Source organism: Uloborus diversus, unplaced genomic scaffold, assembly GCF_026930045.1.
Source record: "Uloborus diversus isolate 005 unplaced genomic scaffold, Udiv.v.3.1 scaffold_306, whole genome shotgun sequence".
Lineage (NCBI taxonomy): Eukaryota > Metazoa > Arthropoda > Arachnida > Araneae > Uloboridae > Uloborus > Uloborus diversus.
The window spans coordinates 35439-57063 of NW_026558468.1; the positions used below are offsets into that span (position 1 = coordinate 35439).

Consider the following 21625-nt stretch of genomic DNA (forward strand, 5'->3'; position numbering starts at 1 on the left):
CAATGAAACCCTTTCCACGGCATGATAACTTGATAATATGTTTTGGTAATGTTTAACATGCAGGAAAAAGCTTTATTGTGACAAGGCTGAACTTGATCCGGTAACTTAACTGTTTTACTGGTAAGGCTGTGTCAGTTCAGAAGAATGAAGAAAAGAAAAAATGGTTGACAAATAGCACTACCTACTGGGGTTTAGGGTTAATCCACTGGAGTTAGGGTTAACTTTTCAACTATCAAAATATCCCCAAACAGGCAACGGCTTCATTAAAATGTAGAATAATAGAATCAATTTTCACTCATCATACCTTGACGGGTGACTTTCTAGTAACAATTATGTATGCATAAAAATAAATTATGCATCAAACTGTATGTGTACTCAACACATATTAAGGTGCTTTTATACAATTCAGTTTACACCATCTATATGGTGGTTAAATCCAATTTTGGTCGTTTTAACCGGTTTTTGCTAGTGGCATGGCCAAAATGGGTTTTGTACAAAACTGCAAGGTACAATGTGTTTCTGTGAGAGTCATTACTGTCCGTACTCGTAAATCTCAAAGCTCCCGTGTCATTTGCTAATAATTGCTTAACTGTTATTGTTTGTTCTTCAATGTTCTTTCTCTCTTTTGTGTTAGTTTTTGGTCATTGGTCAATACACGCATGAAGCCCAGTCGCTCTTTTTGGCCCTGCAGAGTTTAGAATTTCCCATTCTCTTCATTTTTGATATCTTGCTAAGCATCTGCTGTGAATAATGTCAAAGAGATCATCCATAATTTCCACAAAAGAATATCTTCTCACTTTTTCTTTCTCTAAATTTTTAGAAAAAAAATTCTGAAAATGTTTCCATTCATTATGTTTATTATGGAGTTTGACTAGTTTGTCAATGCAGTGATCTGGTCTTCCAGTAGGAATTCATGCTTTTTTCCAGAAAACAAACTTTTTGAATCACTAATGTTGCACTATCTTTTTTTGCCATGTTTACAACTTTTATATTGTATAAAAAGCCACATTAAACTTGCCTGTTCGATGTTAATCTAATCATACGGAAAAACAAAAAGTGATTTCTTTAGGAAAATAAATTTTTATTATCTATCATAACCCAAATGGGAAGCATGAAGGGATTTTTCATATTCATTTAACAAAAGCAAATTCCATGTTATGGGAAACACTGCATGCTTGTATAGATGATAATACTCAAATGTCTTACAATTTTGAAAATCACTCATAAATTTATGTGTACCAACAAAAATAACTCAACTAAAACTGAGCGAGAAACTTTCATAGGATTGTTGTTAAAATCATTGCAGCAGCGAAAATGTGTTATGAATTATGAATGGTGTCTTGGCCATAAAGCTTTGATGCCCCAAAAGATGCCAGAGGAAAAAGCAAAAAGCAGTTTGAGTACAATACACATGTTTTTCGATATAAGACCATTAAAAATACAAATATGCCCAGGGGTCTGGCCAGAGGATATTTGGGTCCGTTAACGGACCTTTCACAAAATCCGGATCAACCAAAACGGACCCTTCACAAAATTCTGATAAACAAGAACGGATCTTTCACATATTGTTTATTGAAAGAGCAAATCTGAAAGCAAAATAATGCATATTAAACCGATAATTTTTGGAACCTTTCTTAAAGTCAAATTAGAGGGATCAGCTTATACAAAATCTGCTAATTTTGCAAAGAAAAAAAAATCGGCACTCTTGTGATGCTCCTGCAAGCGATAAATTGCTACTGCCAAATAAATATAATGCTTGTTGTTTGCTTCTTGGAAAGAAATTAACAGCTGGAAATAAGTTTGGTTTCAAATAATTTTGTTTTATCACAGCTAATTAAATCCGATCAACCAAAACGGACCTTTCACAAAATCCCTATCAAACAAAACGGACCTTTCACAAAATCCCGATCAACCAAAACGGACCCTTCACAAAATTCTGATAAACAAGATCGGATCTTTCACAAATTGTTTTTTGAAGGAGCAAATCTGAAAGCAAAGTAACGCATATTAAACCCATAATTTTTGGAACCTTTCTTAAAGTCAAATTAGAGGGATCAGCTTATACAAAATCTGCTAATTTTGCAAAGAAAAAAAAATCGGCACTCTTGTGATGCTCCTGCAAGCGATAAATTGCTACTGCCAAATAAATATAATGCTTGTTGTTTGCTTCTTGGAAAGAAATTAACAGCTGGAAATAAGTTTGGTTTCAAATAATTTTGTTTTATCACAGCTAATTAGCAGCGGTGTTGTTGTAAACTTTTCTGAAAAGGCGTTTGGTAAGCACTTTTCTCCCCCACTGATGATTTAATAAACAATAATAATATATATCAGCGAAATGAACTTAGAACTGCAAAGGGATAGTAAGGGTGGGGAAAAAAATGTGATCGCTTCAGATAGGGTTACTAACTTTAAAATTATCGCCATTTAGCGTCTGGGGTTAAACCTTTATAATGACTTGATTAGAAAATATTCTCATCATTTTACCAGCTTGTCAATATTTGCGTTTCTATGGTGCGATGTTCAACTGTTATTTTGGGAGAAAATTATATGGGTTTGATTTTTCGATGCTAACAAGGATGATTAACTTTAAATAAACTGTTTTACTTGCCTTTTTTTTCTTTAGATGTCTACATTTTTAAAAATACAATCTTTTAACATCCGATATAAGAATCATATTTTGTTCATTTTTCAAGCTAACTTCGTTTTATTAGGATGCAAATAAATGAAAAGTCTATTTTTGTTAGAACACGCACTTCAAGTTTTTAAAGCAAAATTTAATTTTCTTTATGCGTCAAAAATTAAAATGCGGAATCGATGGTTTAATTTTATTTTTGCTTCAACTGTGTCCACAGATATTAATGATATGTTTATCATAGGACTCTAAAATGCAATTTAAAAATAATTTAATCAAAAATATTTCTTTTACAAGCCGTTTTTATAGCTTTGATGCCTTCACTTTGAGAATTGCGATCTTTTTGCATCCGCTATGGGAATCCGATGTTTTGAATTTTTGATGTTTAATACACATTGTTAAGAAGTAAACAAATAAAATCTCTTTTTATTTTGTTAAAATCACGGAATTTATAAGTTTTAAACGAAATTCTGTGCTTTTTGAGTGTCTTGGGTCAAAAAGTTAAATGCTGAACCCTCGTCTGTGTTTCATTTATTTTTTTGTTACAATTATTTTAAATGTTGTACAGAAATATTTCTAGTATAATTTAACATAATGTAGAATGGAGATAAATATTGCTACTTGAGGGAGCTATACCCCCCCCCCCCTTCTGCCAAATACTAGAAAAACACCCCAGAATGATATTCTCAACATAGAAGAGGAAAACACTCTACTTTAAGTTTAAATGATGCAGTTTGTGCCCGCTCTAAATTCTAAAATTTCGATTTAACAAAATTTTTTTTTTTTTTTTTTTTTTTTTTTTTTTTTTTTTGAGAAATTATTTGATTTTTCACAAAATTAATTCACTTTTCACAAAATTATTTTATTTTTCACAAAAAACGGACCCTGCGAAAAATCCTGGACAGACCCCTGATGCCATATATATATATTTTAACTTGAAAAAATCTTTTTAAAAAAAAATCTTTTTTTCGGTGAAAATTTGATTTCTTGCTTTTGAAGGCAGCACTTTAACTTCTCCGACTGAGCTAATATTTTGCGCACATCATTTTTCGTACATTGAAACAATTTAGGGGGATGGGAGCTAACATTTTACAAAGTTGAAAAATAAGGGCCACCCTAATATACATACATACACTTGGAAGCAATTTGTAAAAAGGGTTAACCCGCCACCCCATCAATAAATTTTGGCTGATGATGCCAATTCCTTGAATTAATAGAAATGTTCGTTTCTGCCTATAAAACAGGGTTTGCCTTTCCGTGTCGTCTGTGATCTGGCTGTAAATGTTTGGCATAATTTTTGGATAGGGTAATTCTTACAATCTTGTATGAAATTGAATTTCAAGCTAGTTTACTCAGCGCCGATCCTATGGTGTCGGCCGCCCGTGTGCAAAGACCTAATGTGCCGCCCCTCAAGAGTAATTCGCATATTTTGACTAATCTTAAACGTCTATATAAACCTTTCTTTAAATTTCTATGCCAAGTTCGAATTTTTAAAAAAAGCGCGGGGGGGGGGGGGACAGAAGAATGATCTTATAAAAAGGAAGAAATTTTTTATAATAAGAAACTACTTAGGTACAATTTGTATCTTTGAAGAAAGTAATAGATACCAAAATTTACTAGTTGTAAAAACGCATTTTATAGTCTTTCTTTGGTGACATCAGAGAAGGTACGGAGGAATTGGGAAGCGTGGGGGGATGTGTCAGGGGTTCAGAGGAGGAGGAGTGCTCTAAGAAAATTATCGAAAATGGCGTATGAAAAATATTTTTAGTTAATCTTTAGTTGTGTTTGGTTGCAAGGACGCAAGATTCAAGTATATTCAAGGTGCATGGAGAAATTTTCGAAATTGACGTCAAATATCGCAATTTTAGGAACTTTTTCGAGACTTTAGGTGCAAGTAATGTTGCAGTTCTTTCCTAAAATTCTTGCAAAATTGAAATCAATTTGAAGCTTATTTTTTAAGACCGTAGCTAAGGTACGTAGATCGTACCTTAGTAAAAGAATCGGCGTTCTTCCCGAAAAATCTCCCGAAAAATTGAAGCTGAAATTTTAAACCCGTAATTTTGGGTTACCTTTGATGACGTTGCAAGAGGGAAATCGACTCCCATCGAAAGATTTCGAAATATAAGTTTAAAACGCAAATTTAGGCCGTCTTAGGTGACGGTTTGGATCTGGCGACTATCCTCCAATAATTTCTCGGCACTATTTTTTCAAAAATCCATTTTTGGCTATATTTGAAAACAATAGGGGAAACGTGAAAATATTCCGAACCAAAATATTTTTCGGAACTGAAAGGCTATTTTTGGGAAGGAAGGATTTTGAAGCTCTTAAGCGGATATTTCTAAAATCGCAATTTTATATTATCTTTGGTGACGTTAACAAAACTGGGAAGCTCTACGGATCTTTCGGGTATTTTTTCAACATTAATATCTGAAAAATATAACTACAGACTTTTATCCACCTCACGTCGACGATTGATGGATATGCCTTAGCGCAGTGAAAAGTTACAAAGCCTGGCAGTTCTCCTCCGGAGTTCTTTAGAAATATAAGTCACAAAATCGTATTTTAATCATTGTTTGATAACGATGGGATTAAGAGCGGGCGAGGGTTCAGTGTGTCCTCACGAACTGTGTTTTTGAAACTGAAGTCAATTTCTGGCTAGTTTAGGCAGGAAGCTGTCGCTCCACGGAACTGTCTGATTGCGTTGGAGAAAAGGGGGATTCGGGGTCTTTTCCCAAAAGTTCTTGGAACTGACGTTTGAAAAACGCAATTTTAGTTTGTTTTTCAATACGTTACGTGAGAGGGGCTGGAATTAGGGGGCTTCTCTATAGACGCTAATTGAGACTGTCTTTGATAGTAATGTTTGCGAATGGGTTTCGGGGCTTCCCACTGCAAAAATTTCGAAAAATGCCAAAGCAATTTTATATGACGTTTGATGATAGAAAGGGCTGTCGTCTGAAAACACGTTTTGGATTTTGGAGCCACATTTTTAGGCTATGTTTGATCAAGTTAAGGTGGAGGAGGGGAATCAGAAACTTAATTAGGTCCTTAAGATCGATGGTTCAACCAGCGAAATTTTCTGAAAGTCAAGTCCTAGAAACCCAATTTTAAGCCTTCTTTAGTTTCGTCAAGGAGGTCATGGCATCCTTTTGGATATTCGTTTTGGAACTACATTTAAATTTACTTCCCGAAGCAAGGGCCCTGTCCTTCTACTTGATCTGAAACTGGGCAGTTCATTCAAGATTTTAATCAGAAAAATTGTCGTAAAGGGGAAAAGTACAACATTTTAGTTCGTCATTCATATACGTTACTCTCAAGGGAGTGGTAATTTTCCACTCTCTCCACGCATCCACGATTGTTAAACACAGAGTTTGTTACAAAGTTTGTTGTTTGAAATGCTTACGAGTGTATCTAATCAGTATAGCTTTTTTTTAATAAATAAAATATGTCTTCATTGTTTAGGTCTATAAAAGCTTGGGGGGTAAATATTAGTGGCCGCCCTCGGTGCTCCTTTTAGACGGCACCATTTCATGCTTCAGAAGGGGGCCTTTCCCCTCCCCTGTATCCATGCCTGATTACCGGTTCTGTCAGAAACTTTGCAACCAAATGAAGCATGTGTGTTAAGAGTAGATATTAATGGACAATGAACCAACACAATGTTCCCTAACATTCTATTTTTCTTAAACTATGCAATGCTATCGGGAAATCGACACATACTTTGACAATTGAACATTTAAAAATCAGCATATTTATTCTGCTTATTATAAGTTATCTTGTGAGATATTCTTGAGGAATTTTGCTTGATTATAAGAACTATATAATGCGGTCTGCGGCTGCCCCTTACTTTGGCCGCCCTTGTGCGGCGCACACTCTGCACACCTGCTAGGATCGGCCCTGAGTTTACTATTGAGACATCCTTTTTCTTAATGCATTAAGCATTACTGTAATATATTTTTATCTATGTTATTTTTTTTCCTTTTTTAGTCTGAGGAAGAAAGTATTATAACCGATGCTATTGATGTTACTAAAGAGCTTTTTTCAAATATATTTTCACAAGCTATGTTACGTCAAGGATTTAATGCAGGTAAAGTTCTCTATCAATTAATATTTTTGAATTTGAATCTTTGTATTGTATGATAACTTTGCATGATTTTTTTTTTCTTTGTTCAATTATTTTAAATTAACTCTTTGTTTATTTAAAAATTATTGTTTTGAGTAAAATGCTTTTTGAGAAATTAAAATAACTGTTAAGGATTGACGTAATGATAAGACAATTTATGTGCATTTTGAGTACACATTACACACAGGCTTCCATCCTTCCAAGAACAGTGGCGCTCAGTGGCATGAAAGTTGATTGCAGCCCGTACCACTTGTGGCCAGCCGACATGCTGGACCTCCCATAGACTTGACCTCTTGGACACCAAGACCCCCACATCCGGTGGAGAACCCTTACACACGGACATTCAGTACAGCCAGACTCCAGGACACGTATTAATCCAATCCAGCGTGAGCCTTCAACAGTCTTGTGAAGCCTATGTCCAACAACATCAACTTCCATGAAAGAAACTTCAAACTATCACTCTTTCATTTCCTTCACTATCAAAATGTCTCAAGGTGAACAATGAAAACTGCCCGCTCTTTCAGCCAGGCACAACCAACTTATTTCCTACATTTTTCTAAAAATGAAGTCCACTTGACAACGTGGAACTGATGAGAAACTGGAGCACACCGCTCCCAGTAACACACCGAACTGCAGTTACGGCGACATCAAAACGAATAAGATAAGAGTTAGAGATTGATTGGGTGCACTCACTTAAATATATTTCCCAATTCCACCATGTGAGGATGTGGCGTTTATCGAATCACATACATAAATTATCACTGTGAAACAACACAAAACCGTCTTATTCCAACTATGAAACCTTTTAAAATAGTTGTTCACATGCACTCAGCAAAACATTACTCAACTCGGTACATGGTTCGTACTGGTCATGGAAAGTCATGGAAAAAAAATAAGCAAATTTCAGACCTGGAAAAGCAATGGAAAATTGAAATTTCCATTGAAAGTCATGGAAATTTATTTCAGGTCATGGAAAAATGTCCTGGACAGATATAAAGTAACAGTAACTAAAAGAGCATTAGAAATCTTGAGTGATTCAACAGTATAGCTCATAAAAGCTATTAAAAGTGGCAATTTGAAAGATCCCAAAATCAAATCTGAATTTTGAAAAATCATTGTATCCACTTCTGTCGCAGCCGCTTGCCTTTTCTGCGATGTGATTTTACTATTTGGACACCTCTTATTTTAAATTACTGTTATTTTCAACACTTCTTATGTTTTAAAATCTGTAGTAGCGAACTTGCACGTTCTTGGTTTTGCCACGCCCACTCTAAAAAAGTAATTCAATTGCATCCAAGTTCAAAAAATTTATCAGAGTTTATCTTAATTTGTTGAAGGTTTTAGAAAATAAAGATCTCTAGTCAAGCGATAGAATACAGAAAAAGAGGAATTCTAATACTCTAAAACAATAGTTCCCAACATACGACCTGCAAAACTAATCCATGCGACCCACTGCTACGTTCAATGTCAGCAATCAAACATGTTCTGGAATTTCTGAACCTATTAATTTATATGCATTTGAAAATCTACAAATAAGTGAACAAAACAAGTATACTATTGAATAAGAAGATTGATTCATTACTGAATTTTTTTTTCAAAAAATGTCTGATTTAGAAACAAAAAACTAAACTAATGTTGCTTTACTTTAAAGAACCGAAATACTGTCAAGTTAGGTGGATGTTTAAATGCACTGTTGACACTGAAAGACAGTTTTTGAAGCAAGTTTATTGAAACTTACTGATGACTTATTCAACCTTTGTCCCATTCATTATCATACTGCCTGTTTAAAAAAAAAAATTAGACTTTTAAGCATCATAATTTTTGTTTCACTGCATTTTTACTTTACTTAATTTAAATGATGAAGAAAAATAAAAATAGTTTAGTTTTTTAAGTGTACACTTACCGTATTTTCGGGAATAAGCACCGCGGCGCATACAAGAAAAAAAGTAAAAAAATTGCCGGTGCGGCACATGTAACGGGTGCGGCGGATACAGTGTTTTTTTTTTCCAAGTTTTAATAAAAAATCGGAAAATGCTGCTAACAGATGGCACCACAGCGTTTGCTTTCATTTCGCGGAAATCCCTCGCCTTTAGGCGACATGTAAAGCAAAGAGGGGGAGGGAAGGTGAGTCAGCGATTGCGCATGTTTCACCGAGGAGAGAAATGCTGATCCATGTGCGCGAGCAAGCCTTATCGCGGCGGAGCGAAGGGGTCAGGAAATCCTTCGACCTTCGCGACAAGTAAAGCAAAGAGGGGGAGGGAAGGTGAGTCAGCGATTGCACGTGTTTCGCTGAAGAGAGTTGATACACGTGGGCAAGCAAGCCTTATCGCGTCGGAGCGAAGGGGTCAGGGAGAGGAGGCAGCAAAAGTACTAGTAAGAGAGGGGGATGAATGTCCAGTGTGTGAAGGGAATTTACCACCTCTCTCACGAAAATAGGTTGCTTGGTCAAGCAACCTAATGGGAAACTTGTCTCCTAGCTCTAATTTTATTATTCACTCACATCGTCATGTTGCATCTTTTGCTGCTGTTCGTGCGTTCTTGGCTTATCTTTTTTTACGAATTTTTTTAGAGTTGCTTTTGAAATGGCTCCTTAGCAATTGAAAAGTTATACTGCAGCCTTTAAGTTTAAGGTTGTAAAGGCAGAAGCAATTGAAAATCGTTTTGCTGCCAGAGTTTGGCACTGACGAGATGCGTTTGCCGTTGGAAATCGGATAAATTAACCATCGAAAGTGATGACCAATCGAGGGATGCCGAAGGCAAAAAGTGAAAAATGGGGATTTTTTAAAATATTTTTTTATCGTTAATTAAAAATACTAACGAGAAATAAAAAAATATTTTTTATTTACATATAATCCAGCTTGCTTTACTACTGATTGTGCTTTTAAGTTGTTAAATGCTGAGTGAGCGCTTATGGATGGCGCTTACACCGGGTGCGACGCTTATTCCCGAAAATACGGTATATTTTTTACATTATGAGTAAGTGCGTCAATGAGGCTGTGGCATTCATGTAGACATTTTGCTAAAGCTCATTCCCAAAAATTAGCAAGTTTGAGATTAAAGTGCTATTCTCTTCGTGAACAAGGTCACTAAAATTTTTATTGAAGTCTTGGAAAAGTCATGGAATTTTTTCATCCAAATAGAGTATGAACCCTGTCTGTAACAATGACGTCACATCATCGCGTTGTGTAAACAGACGCATGATTCTGTTGGAATTTCTACTTTGGGGAACAATTTGTCCGCCGGTTAGGTAACAGGATAACTTTCAAAGTTTGTAATAACAATGAATTACGTTACTAGAACTTTCTTAAACCCTTGGGAATTGTCTTCAAGAACTAAAATTACATATTTTTGCTAACAGCATCCAATGCGGACAAATCGTTTCCTTTAGTTTCTGAAGCAGAGTCTACATCTGCGTGTTCAAATAGTCCCGCTTTCCGGAAAGAGTTTCGAATCGTTCTGACTGAAACATCTTCCCACTCACTTTTCACCCATGCTACCACTTCCTCATAAGATGTTCGACACATCTTTCCTCCTTTTGTAAATTAATGCATTCCTTCTGACATCCACTTTTCCCAGGATTCCCTGACCTTCATTTTGAAACTACAATTTACCTCTATGTTTACGGGTTGTAAAATTTTGGTCAAGTCTCCTGTAATGATCGACAATTTGACACCAGACGTGGTGCATGCACTTTTAATATTATCACTCACGTGCGCTTTCATCGAGTTCATGACGAGAAGGGCCCGAGGCTTGAACTAGCTGCACTTCCTTTCCCTCCAAACACTGGTTTGCCAATCGAGCATCACCTCCTCATTCATCCACCCGTATTTCAACTCTCTTTGGGAAGTTTTGTTTCGGGACCATCTTACGTTTGAAAACAACCATCGGTGGCAGCTTGTATCCATTCGCTGAACACGCTAATATAACAATGAAAGAAATTTTTTCATTTCCTGTCGTAGTGACAGGAATCATATTTTTGCCGACACTATGGACGGTCCGGAGCGGGGGGGCAATTAAAGCACAATGGAACTACGATTTTGTAGATATCGCCATCATTGTTTGCCATCATTGTTTTCTCGTATTAAGTTCTTTGTAAACAGCAGAAAATTTTCTTGCTTCACTTTCCAATCATCGGGTAGTTTTTGTCCCACAGTGGTGCAATTTCTGACCAACAGGACTTTCCTTTTCATAAATCTGTAGCACCAACCACCCTGAAAGTTCGTAATCTCCATTTCTTGGGCTAAGACTGTGGCCTTCAGCCGAATGCGCACGGTAAACACAGAGGCTCCCTTTTCTCGTTCTTCTACAATCCACCAGAACACTGAATCCTCCAGCTTCGGCCAGGACTGCTTCCCATAGTGAAACGATCACCTATTCCTTTCACTGCCGCAGAACTTTACCTTTTTTTTCCTCCACAAATGAATATTAGACTCGTCTACACAGAATACCCTTGCAGCTTCCCGATTCGATATTTCTTCAGCTTTTTTAACAGTCTTTAATTTGAATTCATTTGTATAGCTAACTCTTTAGACATTTTTAAGCAAGCTACTAAATCAGTTCTGACGCTACAGAGAAAGGATCACGTGCGCAACAAACATTGAAGATAAGAAAATGCAGTGGATCCAATGCTGTTGCCAGATCTGAGCAGTTGAAAGTTACTTGGTAGAAATATAAAATAAAAATAGAATAATATTAAGCAAATAATTATTGTTAATAAATATATCGTAAATTTTGTGGCTGATCTTCAATACAGCCCTTCAGGGGTTTGTCGAAAAAATGAAAAAGTGCCATGTTTGAGGACCTCTGGTTCGCTGCATTCGGGCTCAACCATGGTTTTTGTACGGAATTTGCGTAAGAACATATATAAATTATTCAATACCCTCATTAATTATATGCACTGCCAAAAAATGGCAGTTTTTGTATCAAACAATGCTAAACAGTCTTGTTTTCATAAGCCTTTATCTCAGTGCACTGAGGGTCAGTGTAGAACTGGATGCCTGCATTTCAAACTAGAGTATGTATTTTCACAAACAAGCGACAGAACTATGGGCAAATTCTTTTCAAGAACAAAATACGTATTTCAAAACAGAAAAATGAACTATTCAGTTTTCAATTTAGTCAACATATCCAGGTTTAAACGTTTCTCCAGGAACTTCCAGATACTATTTAAAAAAAAAAAACTAGTATGATCAAAAACTTACCATAAAAGAGTTATAAACTTGCAAATATACTGATTATGCTTACTCGCATACTTTATAACATGATAACTAGAAGCAAAGTGAAAGAAAAACATCAAAACATGATAAAAAATGTACTTTTTAGGGGTCTGTATGTCAGTGCACTAAGGGTTAGTATAGAACTTGATGCCTACATCTCAAACTAAAGTGTATGTCTTTTCACAAACAAGTGACATAACTATGGGCAATGGTTCTGCAGAATCATAAAATGCTCTTCAAGATGAGGAAATTGAATAAGAGTTAACAATGCATCCAGTTGTCTTCAAGCTACAATGCTTTGTCTTGCATTTTTATGTCCCACTAGTCGGTTAGGCAACTATACCCTTGGTTTATGATGTCATGGTATTGCTTAATCATAAGCAGTAAAATATGACTTAGTAATTGTTTGTTATCATGGTAGTCTAGTGCAGAGAAAATAAATTCTGTCTCTATAATATACAGCCTAAACGAATGTCAACAAACTATAATGTACAGTACAAACAAAAAAAAGCAATCTTATTTAAAATAATTAAAAATACAGTAGAAGACCGTCATAATGCACACCTTGGGACCAGAGCTTTTGCATTATACAGGTTTTGGCGTTATATAGGTCATTTCACAAATTTTGAAACTAATATTCAGAATATATATATATATATATATATATATATATATATATTAGCACTTCAGAATTAGTTCTATCTGTAATGAGTATTAAAACACTAATTATACAACTAATTGTTCACAAATAAATATGCTTTGCAATTAAAAGTGAATTACTTCTACCAGTTTCATAGTTTGCACAACAGCTGCATTTTCAAGAGCCATCTAAAATTTTCTCTTTATTGTGAACATTAATTTTCATTTTAAAAATGCTTTGAATTAAACTGGAAAGATAAAAAACTGTTTCAAAATTTAATTTTCCTAACAATTTTTATGTTAGCAAGGCAAAACAAATGGATTTTTTAAACTTATAAAAACCTATTGTTTACTTCTGAAAAGTTGTGCGGTTTGTAGAGAATTGCGTTCTATTGGTCGGCGTTATGAAGGTATTCTACTGTACAGTCGACTCCCGCTACAACGCGATCCGACTTACGCGAAATGGCTATAACACGAGTTTTTCAGGAGCAACGAATTTTCGAGCTAAAGCGAATTTCTCGCTCTTAACACGAAAATATTTGGAAAAGAGTCGTGATACAATGTTTAGTAGTCAATAACAAAGCGTTTCGACTTTGTTATTGACTGCTAAACATTGAATTCGTGAATGTACTTTTGTCCTTTCAGCATCACTGACTGCGCAAGTGTGTATGTATCACCACTCCTCATTTTTCATTTATTCATTCTAAATATGAAAGGTGATGAAAAATTGTGGCACCTAGGCACACAGGTATGAGTGAATCTTTCATACGTATAATTAAAATTCAAGAGAAGGCCATCTGTATAAGTCCAGATCTTAGTTTTAATATGAAGCTTGCAAAGTAGTGTTTAAGCAAAAAGCAAACAATATGAAATTGGAATCTGCTCTTTTATTGTAGATTATAGAGACGCTGAAAGAGGGGTGTAAATGTTATAAAAGTAAATGCGAAGCTACTGTTTAAAAAAATATATTAGAATAACAATCTGATTGTGCAGCATAAATCATCTTCAATTTTTAAGTTACAAATGTAACTTATTGCATCTACTCTTACAAGTGCAGTGTTTTATTATTACTACATACTGTACGTACCGTACTGTTTTATTTTTATGTTTATCTCTCCCATTCATCATTAGTTTCGTGCATCGTAACAGTATTTTATGTTGAATAATGCAGCTTTTTTTTTTAATCACATAAAAAAATTCAACTCTTTATGCAAGAAACGGTAATATATAGTAACAAAATGGTCTAAAACAGTTTAAAAGGTGTTTAAAAATATTTAAAGTGATTGGGTATGCTAATTAAAAAATCACGTACACAACACTTTTCTATAACGCGAAATTTCGACTTACGTGAGGAGTCTTGGAATGCATCCTTCGCGTAAGTCTGGATCCGACTGTATACCTAAAACACATTCAAAAAAGTGTTACAAATAACTTAAATTTTTACCGCAATAATATCCGTTTTTTTTTTTTACTTTGCTTTCAGTTATCATATTATAAAGTATGCGAATAAGCATAATCAGTGTATTTGCAAGTTTATAACTCTTTTATGGTAAGTTTTTGATCATACTAGTTTTTTAAATAGTATCTCAAAGTCCCTGGAGGAAAGTTTAAACCCGGATTTATTGATTGAATTGAAAACTAAATAGTTCATTTTACTGTTTTGAAACATGTATTGTGTTCTTGAAGAAAATTTGCCCATAGTTCTGTCACTTGATTGTTAAACACATACTGTAGTTTGAAATGCAGGCAGTAAGTTCTATGCTGATCCTCAGTGCTCTGAGATACAGGCCCCCTAAAAAGTACATTTTTATTTCCTTTTACAAAGAAGGAAGTATTGTATTCGCGAAAAAAAATTTCACTAAAAATTCGGCCTTAATTTCCATTTTGCTCACCCCCGAATTAATGTTGAGTTTTTTTCCAACCCGATCACACGCGGATAAGTGCCTAAGAACTTATAAACACTCGAAATGCCCATTTTGACATTCCCTGAGTTAATTACAAAGACTTTTCTTGTGTGACGTACGTATATTCGGATGTGCGTATGTATGTCACATAACTCAAGAATAGTATGGTCCTAGAAAGTTAAAATTTGGTACGTACGTAGACTCCTAGTGGGATTTAGTTGTGCACCTCCCCTTTTGGTTGCATTCGAGTGTTTCTAAAAGGGTCTTTTGCCCCTTTTTGGGGGGAAATCATCGTTAATTTTGATGTATACTCAAGTGGTGTTATAATTTGACGGACACTTGGCGATATATTGCCAGTCTTTTGGTCTCCAAGTTTTGTCGCCAACTTGGCGATTTTTTTTTTTTTAATCTGGTTTCAATTTGGCCACTGGTGGTGATATTTAGAGAGTAAACTAATGAATCACATTAAAATTGCCAATAATGGGAAAATGACATTAAAATTGGAGTAAAAAGAAATCATGCACACATCAGCTTGTTTATCATATTTTGATGACAAAACTGCTATTTTTTCGCAACAGTGAGCATTAACCATGCATTTAATGAGCCTATGTAATAATTTGTACATATCACTACACAAATTGCTCATAAAAACTGGTTGAACCTCAGTGCACGGAACCGGGACTCCTCAAACATGACACATTTTCACTTTCTTAGCACTGTTTAGCCATCCCTGCCAGGGTCCACTGAAGGTCAGCCATAAAATTTACGATCTATTTTACTTGAGGCACTAAATATCATGTTATAATCACAAAGATTACTTTTGCTGGCGCTCAATGAGCAGAGATAATTGAATATTAAAAAATGTTGATTTGAGAAAAGTTGGGACTAACTTTCGGAATTTTTGTGGGTCACAAAAAAAGTTTTGGGGAGAAAAGAAAAAAAATATGTCTTCTAAAATTATTCAAAGAAACCACTGTAAAATTGTTAGCGAAATCAAAAATGGCATGTATCTGACCTGCCTGACTCTTATAAAAACTGGCTCTTAAATGTTTTTATCTAGTTAAAATTCTCATGATGCAATAATTTTTGAAAAATATTTATTAGAATTTTTCGATCAACAGTATTTCCTGTTGAAGTAAGATTAATTAAAATGTAAAACATGTTTCAGATAGTAAAATTTTGTTTTCATTCTGTAAAATATTAATAATGTTGTTGGGTTTTTTTTTTTTTTGTGTGTATATGTGGGAGGAGGTGCATATAGCAAGACAATGTAAGAGGGGCAGCAAATTACGTGCCTGCCCCGGGCAGAAAAAACCTACGCTATGCCGCTGAGCCTTTTCGGGGAAGTTAACAATAATACCGCTGCAAAATAGCTGTGATAAAACGAACAAGCAAAATTGTTTTTAACCAAACTGACTTACAGCTGTTAGCCCATTCCATAACCAGCCCGAAAACCCTTAACGCGCATGCCGCAGATAACGAAACGGATTTGCTTTTTGCTACATTGTAATAACACTTTTCTCCCCATTTTGCTATCAGTATTTTAATGTTTTTGCTGTTCAGCTTGCATTCGAAAATTGCTTCGCTTTATTTGTTTTTAAGCACTGAATTAAATAGTGCAATAAAATACAAGGTTGCTAATATGTGCTGAAATATTCATACATTTACGCAGTACATAACAGGAAAATAAGAAACAATAGAGGATTGGACGAAAAAAATTATTTTCATAACACCAATTATTTTATTGATTTATTTTTCTTTTTGCTTTTATCTCAGTATATCTTTTTTTTTCTTTTACTGTTAAATGTAAGATGATCTATCTTTCAAAAGGCCTCAACAAAACATTCTTCAAACAATTGACTGATCGATCCAACGTGTGAGCAAGCGAATTGAATGGACAAAAACGCTTTAAGTGTGGGAATGATATTCTAAGAGGATAAAAAGTATTCTTCGGCGCTTTTTGATATATTGTGACACTTCAAAACGACCAATAAACACAGAGACATCCCTTTGATGGCAGGACTATGGTCACCTTTTATCGTAATTCAGGTGACTTTTAAATCCCTTCTGAATGCCCAGATATCAGTTGCTCAAGCGTGGGAAGTATTTTAAAGATAAATGATTACAAAAGATCAAAACTTGTGGCTAATCCCCTATTTCTCTAAAGGATACTTTTGTGCATGCAACTAAAAGCCCCCAGCTGAGAGAGGAATAACTAGACCGACTGGGTGGTCTGTATTCTCCAAGGACTCTCTTTGCAAACATCCCAGCAAGTTAGTTCCATTCAAAGAATGGTCAGAAGGTTTTAGTGTTTTGTGGTCAACCCTTCCACATTATTTTCTTACAACAAAACAGTTTAGCTCAGAAAGGAATTTCAAAGCAAGCTTTTATGCTTATATGACGGAACATGTCTTCAGAAGGGAAAAAAAAAAGGAGATCTTGCTTGAAATCGAGTCGGATTTTAAATCTTTTTTTTTAAACACACTTGGATAAATTTTAGTTAGTTTCATAGGATTATGTACTAATTATGGCAATTTGATTATTGAAAAGAAACCAAGTATTTAATTTATCTTTTTAAAATCTCATAAAAGAAGATACAATTAAAACATTGGAGCTATTTTAAGACAAAAAATAAAATCTGAAAAAGAATGGGAGAAAAGGAATGTTTCGTTTCTTATGAGTAAAGCATACAACAAAAAAACTCAAGATATTATCATTTCATTTGTACTGTCGTATCTATTTTGTGTTTTACATAGTCAACTTTTACGTATAGTTAATGCGGTCGTCATTTTTTTTCGTGAAATAAAAAATATTCAAAACCGTATCACTAAAAATCCATCAAATGGTGCCGCAGTTATAAAAAGATATAATTTACGTTTCAAAATATCATGATTTAAAAATAAATAAGCAATAAAAAATAATAATAGTGTACAAATAAATAAAAAGCGTAGTAAACACATTATAATAATAAAAAAAACATACTCATACAAAATTAAGATATGTAAGATAATTAAAAAAATAATATTGTGTAAAATAAATTATAAAATTCGAGGATTATGAACAATTTAGTGAAGGATACTTGCGTTAGAAGGTGAATTTTTGATAACAAGAAAAACATATTTCTGTTTATTTGCTTTATTCAGGCATAGAAATATTGATAAATATGTAAGGAAATATTTTCACACTTGTTCATCAGGAGTTCAAATGCCAGAATGCTAAGAAACAAAGCTTCCACAAAAAGATAAAATTATAATGCCTGATTATTTGAAGCATTATACGTGTCCCATCAGAGTACTTGAAAAGTTAATAGTAAAATAAAATAAATTACAACAAGTTCCGTGAAATACTATAAGTTACATTCCCTTTTGTCTAAGAAAAGAGCTTGATTACCGCTCCCCTAAAAGCTCCAGAACACAACAGAGAAGCGCAATAACAGGGTTCTGCCCCTGGAAGGATCGCCGACACATATTCGGCCGAAGCAAAAACTGCTAGAAATGCCGTGACGACACAGGATCGTCGAGGGCAGTTAGGAACCATTTTCTTGCGACGAGCCTGAATCGGCCGGGGCAGTATTAACACAAACTGCACGGCCGATCCTGTATCGGCCGGGGCAAGGAATGGGTTAATTTCTTTCAAAGAATCAAACAAGCATACTATTTATTTGGCAGTAGTAGTTATTTATCGCTTGCAGGAGCATCACAAGAGTGAAGATTTGTTTATTTTTATAAAATTAGCAGATTTTGTATAAGCTCGTTCCTGTAATTTAACTTTTAAAAAGGTTCCAAGAGTTATTCATTTTTATACATGGAAATATGCTGTATGCTGCGTTATTTTGATTTCAGATTTGCTCTTCCAATAAACAATTTGCGAAAGATCCGTTTTTGTTTAACAGAATTTTGTGAAGGATCCATTTTGGTTGAACTGATCGGAATTTAACGAAAGGTCCATTTCGGTTGATTGGATTTTTGTGAAGTGTCCGTTAACAGACCCAAATTTCCTCTGGCCAGACCCCTGCTTTTAGCAGTCCCTACTAATTTTGAAGGCAGGTTCCCCGTAGTGTTACGTGTCTGTCGTAAGCACATTTACAACGAAGACGTTTAATTTGTACACAACTTTATTATGAATTAAATTAAAACAAATAATTTCCTAATTTCTAACTAATTGCATGAATTTTAACTAACCCAACTTAATTAAAACATCATAACTTAATCAAGTGATATAGTTTTGAAAACATTGCTTTTTAGAATTTGTTTGTTTGTTTTTTTGATAACAGTTTATGAACTGGTTATAAAGTCACTCCGCTAATTAAGGTCACATTTTCAAAGTCTCGAGGGGTGAGCTTATATCGAGATCCGACTGTACTGCAAATGAGTTTCACTTTTGCCTTCACAGGATGGTAGTGGCAGCAGCACTCCCATAATTTAGGCACGGTTCTTTAAAGAAGGGAAGGTGTCCAGGAACTCTGTGCATAGTAACTGCTTGGAGGCAGCCACAAGACTTTCAGACATTAATTCAATGAGCACTTACTCTGTTTGTGCTTGAAGGGGTTAGGCTCAAACCTAAGAACTTTCCAAGTCTGATGCCATATCTAACTTTTCCAGGCTACCCACAGCCTAAAATTGGTGTTTTAAAAATATTAGGGTGAAAAATATATTTAATACTGTTTTCATGCAATGATGGTTTTTAAAATGGTTATTAAATATTGTTTGATTTTTGTTTTGTTTTTTTTTTTCTTTAATAGGTGAAGTTCAAGAAAAGTATAGACTCTGGCTTTTTAATAGATATGAGGACTATGTTGGTCATCTTCTGTCATATTTATCACATCCAAGCTCAAAAATTCGGGTATATATTTTATTTATTTATTTTTTAATCAAGAGTTCAAATTTTTTGAGAAGCTTTAATGCTCAGAATTGCTTTTATAGGAATCAGCGCTAGACACACTCCTAACCTTTGTCAAATTGGAAAAAGAATATCCTATAAAAGTAGTTGATAATGGTAAATATTATTTTCCTCGCAATCTTTTTCAGGTAAGTTAAAAAATAACTTGGAAAAAGTTAAGTCTTCTATTTTAATGAAAATTTTCTGTGTTAAAATATTAAAATGCACAAGTTACTCATTCAGTTAATATTGTAAAGTTGCAAGAAGGTTTGGGGGTAAAATCAGATGAACCTCATGACCGAAAAAATTTTATGATGTAAAAAAAAAAATCTTGAAAGCATCACATGTTGTATACAAGTTACATTGAAGATCTTCAGTAAAGAACCTTTGAAAGATATAATTAAGATTCAAAATGTAATTAAATAGCATTAATGAATCTGTATTAATGTATTATTATTATGGGTATGCACAGAACCCAATCATTGTTTATTACTATATCAAAAAGCTATGAACAAGAGGGCAGTGTATGCCCACAAGAAAAAGTATAAATTTAATGCTATATTATAAGCAACTTATTTTCATTAATAATCTTAATTATATTTGTTAATGTAACTTGAATATATGTAAATAATACAGAAGAGTTTTCTCTTAAGATATGCACTGCGACTCAGATGCAGTATCCAAGATTTTTTTAAATCTTGTTTACAGTGTAAAATAATTTTTGTGTATAGGACTCATGAGAGTGAAACCTATACTCAAGTTTTATACCAAAAAAAGAGGGGGGGGGGATTGTGGAGGAAATATACCTCCAAATGAGTCTCCCTCCTTGCTACAAAAATGTTCATGCCTTTAAATTTTTTAACCTTTCTAGTTAAAGAAAAAATTTATGCAGTTAATATAATGCTTTCGTCCTCTCCAAATAAAAATAATAGATATGAATCTCAAAAACTGAAGAAAATTTGGAGTGCACTATCTTAAAAAGAGGGTGGGTGGTGGAGAAAAAACAACGGTCATTATTGAATTCAGGGGTTTGAATTCATTTTACATAAGAATCAGCCAGAATGGTGTCAGAAGCTTTTTTAGGGGGGCGGTGTTATTATTGGAAAAGTTTAATGTTCTAAAAATTAGGAGAAACTGCAAAAATGATCAAAAATAGAAGGATTTCTCATTATTTTTATTTTGTCCAACAACTGTTCTCATTATTATATTGATCAGATCATCTTTCTAGCATCTTTAAATGCTGCATAGCTGATTTTTATTTTATTTTTGTTTGAGCATAAAATTCTTTAATTATTGCTTAATATACAGATACATAATTGGTTAAGATACAAAAAAATGTGAGAAATTTATTTCATTTTTTAAAATAGTTGATGAAATATTTAAGTTCTAAGTAAACAAACTTTTTAATGCAAAAAAACTAAGCTTTTCTGTATTTAATATTGCTATTTTAGGGGACTATTTAGAACAAAATTCGGCCCTTTGGAGAGAGAGCCTTATTTTGTTACAGTCAATCCCCGTTAATGCAATCTTGCTTAATGCAAAATTTCGTTTAACAAGGAATAAATGCCATTCCCCCTCAGATAAAGCTACAAATTAGTGTTAAATCAATTGCTTAACATGAAGAGGAATTAGGTGAAATGCGGCATAACAAGAAGAAAATTTTAAGGTCTTTAAGAAAAGAAAATCCCCATAATTTTACATGAAATTACTTTCGAAAGTCAAAAAATCTACACTTGAATGCAGGTAACATGGGTGGCAGCAAGAAAATTCCTCTCATTGTGTAAGAAAATCAAGAAAACCACGTTGCTTTAAGAAAATACGAACATTAGCTGTAGACTATGCTTACAGTAAAAAAGCTTAGATGAACAGTGAAATCTTCACCAAGTGGCTGACAAATACAGATTTAAAACTTCATTGTGGGAAAAAAAGTCTAATTCTGAACACCCGTTCTGCCCATGAAGAGGTTTAAGGTCTAAAAGTAATTAGTGTTTTTCTACTCGTCAACACTGCAGAGAAAATCCAGTCTTGCAATCAAGGAAAAATCAGATGTTTGAAAATGCACTGTCATAGAGAAATGGTCCGAATAGCCATTTCCTGTTTCGGATTACTCGTGTTTCTTACTCAAACTGTAAATATAAATGTTAAGGTGTACATTTTTGTTTAACTCAAGTACAACGGTTCTTAAAATTTCTGACACACAAAAACAAAAAAAAACAAAAAAACTTGTCTCCTTACACAA

The 21625-nt window shown here is 34.2% G+C and overlaps 1 protein-coding gene across 3 annotated transcripts in view; it reads left to right on the top strand.

Moving 5' to 3' along the window:
- LOC129233277 (nucleolar complex protein 4 homolog) overlaps positions 1–21625 on the top strand; it is an 86844-nt gene that overhangs the window by 14127 nt on the left and 51092 nt on the right. For all 3 annotated transcript variants that reach the window (XM_054867328.1, XM_054867327.1, XM_054867329.1), the window contains exons 2-4: positions 6614–6713; positions 19250–19350; positions 19431–19535. In XM_054867328.1, coding sequence (XP_054723303.1) covers positions 6614–6713; positions 19250–19350; positions 19431–19535 — 306 coding nt within the window. The remainder of the gene's footprint in view (positions 1–6613; positions 6714–19249; positions 19351–19430; positions 19536–21625) is intronic.